Below are 9,455 nucleotides of genomic sequence, written 5' to 3' on the forward strand. Positions count from 1 at the left end.
TTGTTTGCTTACTGATAGATAACCCTCGTCCGATCAGGCCTGTGTTTGCAATAAACACTATATTGTGAAACATTCCGTCTGACTGTGAAACGTGCTAAAGTTTGCCAAAATGTTGAAAAGAAAAATTTTGCTGACCTAAGTGGCTGCTAATTATCATATGATTGGATGTTTCTTCAATGACCCCCAACACAGAGATACATATTTAAGTGGTTTTTTTTGTGTGCTCCAAATGCATTAGTAGAAAAACTAAACCTAGGAGTTATTCTCTACCGTAGCTAAAGGCAGCAGCAGACATGCAGGCACCACAGATCAACTGTCTGACCACAGCCATGACAGAGTACTGCAAGGCAACGAGAAGCATGGAGCAAGTGGTCATGTTTCCCAGTCTTCTAAGGGATGTCCCCATGGAGAAGCCCCTTAATCCAGGAAATGAATGCAAAGACCTGTATCATCTTTACATCAAGCTAAAGACTGTAAGGATCAACTTGGAACATGGATTGATACCAGTGGAGGACCAGGAGATAGATGCAGACATAAAGACTATGACTGATATGGACAATGAAGGCATGTTCTATCACCATTTCAAGGGCCTGTTTTGTATCCTCGGCCAGCTGGCACAGGAATCCAATATACTGACCAATAAGTACAAGGATCTCATTGGGATGGTTCATTAGTGAAGACGGACCAAGTAGAGATTTGTACCTGTAAATACAACCACAAAGTCAACTGTGAAAGCTATTCTTCAGTTCTCCTTAATAGCTACTGCCAAAAGATTCACCTTTAAGTGAAGCAAAAAGGACAAGATTTTGTAATATGCGGAGTAAGCAAGTAACTGAAAATTAATGGTTTTTCACCAGATGGCAATAAAAGAGTTTCATTGTCAATTACTTACTATTCTCATTTCTGTGAATAACCCTGATTGCTAATAGATTTTTTTTAGTTTTTTTAGTTAATTGACAAACAGTTGAGAAATGACAAGGGGATTCCCAGTTTAAGGTCTAAATAGTTTAAATTGGCAAAAGAGTTGAGTTTAACAATGTTTTTAATTCTAATTTATTCTAAAATGTGTGATTGTCTAGATAATTCTCAAATAAGTGAAGAAATCATATTGAGCTTAACGCACTGTCTGAAGATAGTCTTTCAGCAGAGGTGATCGGAACAATCCCAATTAAGATAAATACAGTAATATGAACTAACTCAGAAGCTCTGAACTTTAATCAGGTTGTGAGCAGATAAGACAGTCCGTTTTAGCTGGTTACTATTAACTATGTTTAGTGTACCTTTTACACTTACAGAATAATTCTGCACCTGGAAATATTAAAGTATCACTATAGTGTCAGGAAAAAAAAAAGTGGTTTTCCTGACACTATAGTGCCCTGAGGGTGCTGACACCCTCAGGGACCCCTTCCGTGGCGCTGAAGGGGTTAAAACACCTTCAGCAGCTTACCCTAATCCAGCACCGGGCTCCCTCGGCGCTGGTGACCTCTCCTCCCCCGCCGACGTTAGCGGAGCCGAATGCGCATGCGCGGCCACTGGATTAACCCTGCAATGTAAACATAGCCGTTTCTCTGAAACGGCTATGTTTGCATCTGAAGGGTAAAAACCTGAGGGACCTGGCACCCAGACCACTTCATTAAGCTGAAGTCGTCTGGGTGACTATAATGTTCCTTTAACTAGGCAAATGTTGGAAATTGTAATGTTTTAGAAAATGTATTTCCATTTGATATTTTTTAGGGAAATTAAATGGGCAGCCATTCTGATATGTACTGATAACAGCCCATTAAAGGTTATTTATTTATTTCAATAAACTTTTAATAGAGAAGAAATAATAGAGAGGAAACATACACTGGTAGCTGGTCAATTCCCATACGCATACATAAACAAGGAAATAATAGCATAATTATCAGTAACAATAACTGATACAGTGAATTAAAAGTTTGACTTTGGGAAATGTTTGAAAGTCAAACTTGAAGGTGTCAGTGGGAATGATCAATCTGGCTGTGAGTTTAGGGCCAGCGATAATTACCTTGGCTGTTAGCAATAGCGAGTGACAATAGCGGAGTCGAAGGAGTATAGAAAGTAGAATAGTCGGTAAATGCAAAGATCAGAACCAGAATTACAATAGGAGGAAGATAATGCGCTATTGTGATCAAAATTAGAACCACAACCTTTTTATAGCTCTTTAGTTTTATAGCCACGCCCCAAGCAAATGCAAATGTTTTGGCGGGCCATGGCATCATAGGTGTCATGACATTGGCGCACACATGCCATGTCATAAAAGGAGGCGGAGCTACAGCACCTGGCATTGGAACAGGACCATATGAAATGTTTCCCCTCCACTTGCTAGACGTCCCCAGGCTGTGTTAGAGCCTGGGCAACAAAAAGGTACCCTGACAGCCGGTAGGAGAGGGAAAAAAAAAAACCTACAGGACCTGGTAGGTCTTGGATGAGCCCCACTAGTCTATGCATAACCTTCTCCAAGCAATTGTAAGCATAACCTTTTCGCAACAGTGCTTAGCCTTCAAGAGCATGAGATCAGCAGGGAGGAGTCTGCAGGGTTCTTGGATGGGAGACAGCAAGAGATGGTTATCGTTACAATGGCTGAGAGAAGGTTACAGATGGATGAGCCCCGCTAATCTAACACTAACCAGGATCTGTAGGCTTTATTTTCTCTCCTACCAGCAGAGGGCGATCTACTTACTGCAATCTTCCATCCAGCTGAGACTTTCAGCTTTTATTCAAGGGATTGAACAAAAATAGTGTATGAAAGGTTTAGGAATTGCAACCATTTTTATACAGCCTCCTTATTTCAGGGGCTCACATGTAATTAGACAAATGAACACAGTCATAAATAAAATGTTAATTTTTAATACTTGGTCGAGAATCCTTTGCAGGCAATGACTGCTTGAAGCCTGGAATGCATGGACATCACCAAACGCTGGGTTTCCTCCTTTGTGTTGTTTTGTCAGGCCTTTATTGCAGCTGTCTTCAGTTGTTCTTTGATCAAAGTCCAGGGCAGCACTTTTCATGTACTGTTCTCCACCACTTAGAAGAAGAAATTCCCATACAGAAAAGCCTAAAAAGGTTCAAGGGACAATCTAGTCAATGAAGTGGTCTGGGTGCCAGGTCCCTCTAGGGTTAACCCTGCCTGCTGTAAGCTGCTATGTTTACATTTGGGGTTAAGCCAGCCTCTAGTGGCTGTCATATTATGCCTCCATCACACAGAGCGTCCATAGGACACTTTGAATGCGCGCGCGGCACTGCCGCTCATGAGCATTCCGCTCCGCTGACCTCAGACGGGGGAGGAGAGGTAAGGGAGCCCGGCGGTGGAATAAGGTGAGTTACTGAAGGCGTTTTTACCCCTCCAGCCACGGGAGGGAGACCCTGAGGGTGGGGGCACTATAGTGTCAGGAAAACCGCTTTGTTTTCCTGACACTATAGTGATCCTTTAAAATTCAATTAATCTGCTTGGGCCTGAAAATGTCAACACTGAAAGAGGAGTTCCCTCAAACTAAGGACACCACTGGAAAGAGTATGCCCTAAGCCATCTGTTGCCTAAGGGACAAGTATTCCGGTCAGCAGGGGTCAGAGTGCCATGCTCCAAAACTTTATTGGGAACTCTTAATATTACTGGCAGAGTTTTGTGCTTTCCACCAATACTGCATCGCTGTACAATGGGTGGACTAACAGGCAAGTATTTGTAACGAGATTAGTTGAATGCTCAGGAACAGAGAGTGTTGAGGGCCCTGCTCAAACCAGCTTACACATAATTAGTATGCAAATCAAGTGGGTATCAGAATCTTTAACCTTGGTTCCTTTGTATGGAAATCAGTCACAGACAAAGTGCTTTTTTTGTATTTGTGAAGAGCCACAATTATTTGTGACCAGGTTTTGTTTTAAAAAGATCACAAGGAAGACCATAATGACATGTTATGTGACAATGTTTATTTAACATTGTTCAAGTTCATATAGAATGAAAAAAGAAAATGTACAATACTTACAGCAGATTATTACAAATTGGTCATTAAAAGAACACCATGTAAAACAATTTGTTATACCTGGTCAAGGTCAAACAAAAGGCAGCCATATTGATTGTTCATAAATTGTAAACACATGGTGCAGCAAGTAATCGCGATTTCAGGTAGCTGTCCAACATAACATTTGAACTAGAAATCAGTATACTGTAGGCAAGAAACACTTACCTGACAACAGAAAAGAGCCTTAAGAGCAAACAAGAGGTTGGGAGGAAAAGGAACGTCTCAAAGCTTTCCAAATGGACAGCCATCTGCAAATTGCTCAATGATTGCCAGAATTATCTGTGCACTCACAAAACTGGGAATGGACAAGGAAACAGAAAATTGTAGGCCAGAACTACTACAGGTGGCAAATTCAGCAATTTAACCACATTCCAGTTGGGTTATTGTAGCTTAAAAAAAACAAAAAAAAAACTGGTCTTTTTACACTTTAATGACTCTGTATACACAAACACACAGGTAAAAGTGGTAATCCTCAAAATAATCTAAATTATTCACCAAAGTTTTCATGGCTCACCTACTTTTTCACATTTGCTGCATATTTCTAGCAAAATGTAATCATTAGTTTTAATTACTTGCCAAATGGGAATCAGAAATAATGGGTGTTCCGCAAGAACACAAATGGGGTTACACTAAAATGGCCGCGGGTGGCGAGGAAGCATTTTCCCGACTCAGCTCCCTTGCGCGCACAGCAGTAATGCCGGAGCTAGAATAGGATGTAACTCCGGCATCACTAAGAGGCGTGCGAGGGAGCTGAGCATACAGATCACTGCTCCCTTGCTGCCCGCTGCCCCACTGGACACCAGGGACTGCACGCCAGCCACTCAAGAGCCCCCACTGGACCACAGTGACAGACTCCATGCCAGCACTCCTAAAGGTAGGGAGGTTGGGTGGAGTAAAATGTTAAAATAGTAAAATTAGAGAGAGAGAGAGTCTCTCTGTGTTAGGGTGTGTGTGTGTGTGTGTGTCTCTCTCTGTGTTAGGGTGTGTGTGTGTGTGTGTGTGTGTGTGTGTGTGTGTGTGAAAATAAAAACCGCAAAGAAGGCTCTTTTAAACTACCAATTCAGAAAACAAACATATCTTCCCTTTTTTGTTTACTTTTCCCGAGGCACACTTCCAAAGGGATACGTCCAATGTGGATATTTGCCTTCTGTGCCAACAATAGCTGAGCAGGGAGCCAGAATGAAACTACCTCTAGTTTTGTCAAGAACCAGGTGACTGTGCCTGCACCCAAATGGTACATAACCACTACAAATCATGTAGGGGTTATGGGGTTATATTGCCCTGTTGTGGTTGAGGTAATTCGTGTTCAAAGGCATTTAGCACTGGAAGATAATGCGTCATTTGCAGTATGGAATTACTTTTTCAAGCACAAAGGGAAAAGAAACATAATTCAATAACCAAAAAGATATGAGAAACTAATCAACTGAAATGAAAATCGCTGTGATGAAGTTAAACTGAGATGCCATCAACATGTAAGTGGTATTATTAGCAACACTTCGTAACAGGGAAGAAAGCTACAATGAATGTAAAGAGGTTTCTTAATTGTCCTATAATTGCATCTATTTTTCCAAAGGTGAGGTCCAAAGACACCAGGTGAGCAGGAGCACATTTTACTTTATGACCATGAAAAGCAGATAAAGAGGTCTTAAAGTCCTATGATCAATTGGGCAAGATGCACACATTGTCATTTTAATATGTGAATTATATAATGAGCCTTATCCTGGTACGATTCAATATGTGTATCAAACAATCGCACGCTGAAGAGGCATTCAATTCCTTCACTATACAACTGACATACAGACCTGTCTTAGCTTAAAGAGACACTATAGTCACCTAAACAACTTTAGCTTAATGAAGCAGTTTTGGTGTATAGATCATGCCCCTGCAGTCTCACTGCTCAATCCTCTGCCATTTATGAGTTAAATCCCTTTGTTTATGAACCCTAGTCACACCTCCCTGCATGTGACTTGCACAGCCTTCCATAAACACTTCCTGTAAAGAGAACCCTATTAAGGCTTTTTTTATTGCAAGTTCTTTTTAATTAAGATTTTCTTATCCCCTGCTATGTTAATAGCTTGCTAGACCCTGCAAGAGCCTCCTGTATGTGATTAAAGTTCAATTTAGAGATTGAGATACAATTATTTAAGGTAAATTACATCTGTTTGAAAGTGAAACCAGTTTTTTTCCATGCAGGCTCTGTCAATCATAGCCAGGGGAGGTGTGGCTAGGGCTGCATAAACAGAAACAAAGTGATTTAACTCCTAAATGACAGTGAATTGAGCAGTGAAATTGCAGGGGAATGATCTATACACTAAAACGGCTTTATTTAGCTAAAGTAATTTAGGTGACTACAGTGTTCCTTTAATTGACGTCCAACACCCACATCCTGCCTCAAGGATAAAATGAATAAAATCCCAAACCCACTCTTGGTAAACACAGAAAAAAGAAAGGCTGTAATAATGCAGAAGAGATCACACCTGAGAGACAGGACAGACCGTCACATTATTTGTCAGATACTAAATCGATGCCAAAATAACTACATGTATCATTACAGAAGATGTAAACACAATGGCCGGACCAAGTAAGAGGAAATGTCACACACTGGACTGGCTGATGGCAAGCAACAAGCTCAAACTCCTGCCAATAGTCCATTGAGAAGAACCCACCAAGGATCTATTATGCCTACAGCAAATGTTCCCCTTTATCCAAACAACCCAACAGAAGTTTTCACATTGCTCTATACCTACATGTATTAAATAAATACTAAAAAAAACAAACAAAACGAGTAATAATTAAAGGTAGGCATTTACTGGTCAGAGAGCTGACGGTCCATCTATACTTGTGGCCATTTCCTTCTCATCTTTGCTCTTCCAACCAATGCCAGCCAAAAACAGAAACCTGATGTTTATATGAACGGGAAAGAAATCCGAAACCGCTTTAAAAAAACTAAAAAATAAAAAAACCTTTATGGCCGCGGAAAAACGGTGACATGATTTCATCATTTAACACAGACATATAGATTCAGACAAATAAAAAAGAAAAAAAAGAGACAAACATACAGAAATGGATGGATAGACAAATATAGATGCATGAACACACTGACTTCAGTGCTCCCAGCATGTACTGGCTGCCTTAGCGTGATAGCAGTTTGAGTGCAGTCAGCAGGTTTAGTTAATGTCAGATTTATAAATTGTGTTGCTTTCTCTAAGCTTTAAAAGGGACACTTCTGCCCATTGGAGTGGTCTGGGTGCCAACTCCCACCACCCTTAACCCTGCAACTGTAATTAATGAAGTTTTTATATAAACTGCAATAATTTCACTTGCAGGGTTAAGTCCTACTCTAGTGGCTGTCTATCAGACAGCCACTAGAGAGACTTCTCTGTTCTTAGAACACAAAAAGTGTTTCAAACGACGCTGGACGTCCTCATGCTATGCATGAGGACCTCCAGCATCGCCGGAATCCCTATAGGAAAGCATTGAAGAATGCTTTGTTATGGGTAGGTCTAATGCGTGCGCGGCCAATGCACATGAGGTCTCCCCCGCCGGCTGACGTCAGCGGGAGAGGAGGGTGGGCGGAGCCTAACCCAGTGCCGAGGGACATCGGCGTGGGATTCAGGTAAGTCACTAAAGAGGTTTTAACCCTTTCAGCAACATGGGATGGGGGTGGGAGGGATAAGGGCACTGCAGAGTCCATATGCATATGTTTTCCTGGCACTGGAGAGTCCCTTTAACTGTATAGAATATCGGCACTGGTTATCAGCAACCGTTGATCTCTATTGGCATTGGCTCTGAAAATATATCGTCCGATCCCTAGTTTATGGCATGTATCTCACATTTGTTGGCAGCTCATTGATGTACAATGCCCCAATAATCAAAGGATGATCCATGGCCAGCCCCACCAAAACCATCAGGGCCTGTTATCTGTCTTCTGGTTCTAATTTGCCAAACATGTTGAGATGCAATTGCATTACCAAAAATTTAGCAAAAGCCAAATCAAGGTCTTCATTCAAACTATTATGCTCATGGTGTGCATTGGAGGCTACAGTGGATGATTTGGTAAATATTGCCTCTTTCTTTCTCGCAGTGAGAAAGTCATAGATCCATTTATTCTACAGTACTGAGAAAGATTAATAGGAAATAATTGTAAATCACATAATTAATCACAGCACGGGAGATGTATGTTCTGTCTCATACAGTTAATTATCGAGTTGCTACGTGAACACATTATCAGGAGATTAAAACACTTATTTATGCAACAGCATGTTTTGGTTTTTTTTGCTTCCAAGATGTTCAAAATCAGTCTATGCCAAATCACAGTGAGGATATTTAACTAACGGACTTAGATCTCATATAGTATCAACACAGCTGCCTTGTGATCAGCAATAGATTAAGATGTCAGGTTCTGTAGGTTTTGTTTTTTTTCCTTTAAAGAATAGGTAAATTATCATATTTGAAAACTTGCCAGCTTGGTACAAGTTGGTCACAGTACCTACTATTTTGCAGATCCACACTCTGTGCACCAAAAATAACTTGAGTGCCTTTGAAAGGTTAGGATTTGGCCTTGTACATATGGCTAAGGGGAAAGCATACAAAATATTAAGATAGGATTGGCTATAAAGCAGAATGAGGTCAGAACCTCAGCTCACATTGATCTCTCATTGGCTTGATTGAGTACATTCTCAAAATGTATCCAATAAATACGTTCTGTTAAAGGTACAGCATTATTTATATTCCTAGGACATTTTAAAATGATTTTATATAAAGTGTTGGGATGAGCTTGTGGGAGGAAAACATTTTTTTTTTAATTTTTTTAGAAATGGAAGCTACCACTTGTAAGCAAAAGTACAATTTGGGAACACATCCTGGACAGCGACAGTTCACAAAGCATTTCTATTGAAGTGATAAAACAAATCCGGAGCTGGCCATGGTTCTGAAAAATGTAAACTATATGCAAAGTACAAAGAGCACGTACGTTAACAGTCTATTGTCAGGGAATAGTTACATTTGGATATGTACCACAGAAAAAGACATGGTCATAAGGTAATCAATGGGTAATAAGACGCAAGTGAAAGATATTATCAGAACTCTACTATTAAATGAAGACTTAAACCAAAATATTAAAGGCATGCTCATTTATAAAAACAAACAAAAAAAACTATAGGCACACAAACTACTTTATCTCAAAGACATGATCTGGGTGCTGTGTACCTCAGTGTTACCTATGTAAGGGAAACCATTGCCGAACTTCTGCAGAAAAGTAATATTTACATTGCAGGCAGACCGCCACTACAGACACTTCCCCCAAACTAGTAGTGCAAAAAATCTGTTTCTATTAGATGGCCTAACACGTTTTGTCATGCATCCGCATTAGCCTTCCAATGATTTCATTGAGGCAGAACGGCAACAGTCTTGTACTGC

General features: G+C 40.5%; 1 protein-coding gene across 1 annotated transcript; it reads left to right on the forward strand.

Moving 5' to 3' along the window:
* The first annotated feature begins 214 nt into the window (after positions 1–214).
* Positions 215–694, forward strand: LOC134599181 (mid1-interacting protein 1A-like). Its single transcript, XM_063444945.1, has one exon. It carries the CDS (start codon positions 294–296, stop codon positions 672–674), a length of 381 nt encoding a protein of 126 aa, XP_063301015.1. The 5' UTR covers positions 215–293; the 3' UTR covers positions 675–694.
* Positions 695–9,455: the final 8,761 nt, after the last annotated feature.

The sequence above is a fragment of the Pelobates fuscus genome, chromosome 1, assembly GCF_036172605.1.
Source record: "Pelobates fuscus isolate aPelFus1 chromosome 1, aPelFus1.pri, whole genome shotgun sequence".
NCBI classification, from domain to species: domain Eukaryota; kingdom Metazoa; phylum Chordata; class Amphibia; order Anura; family Pelobatidae; genus Pelobates; species Pelobates fuscus.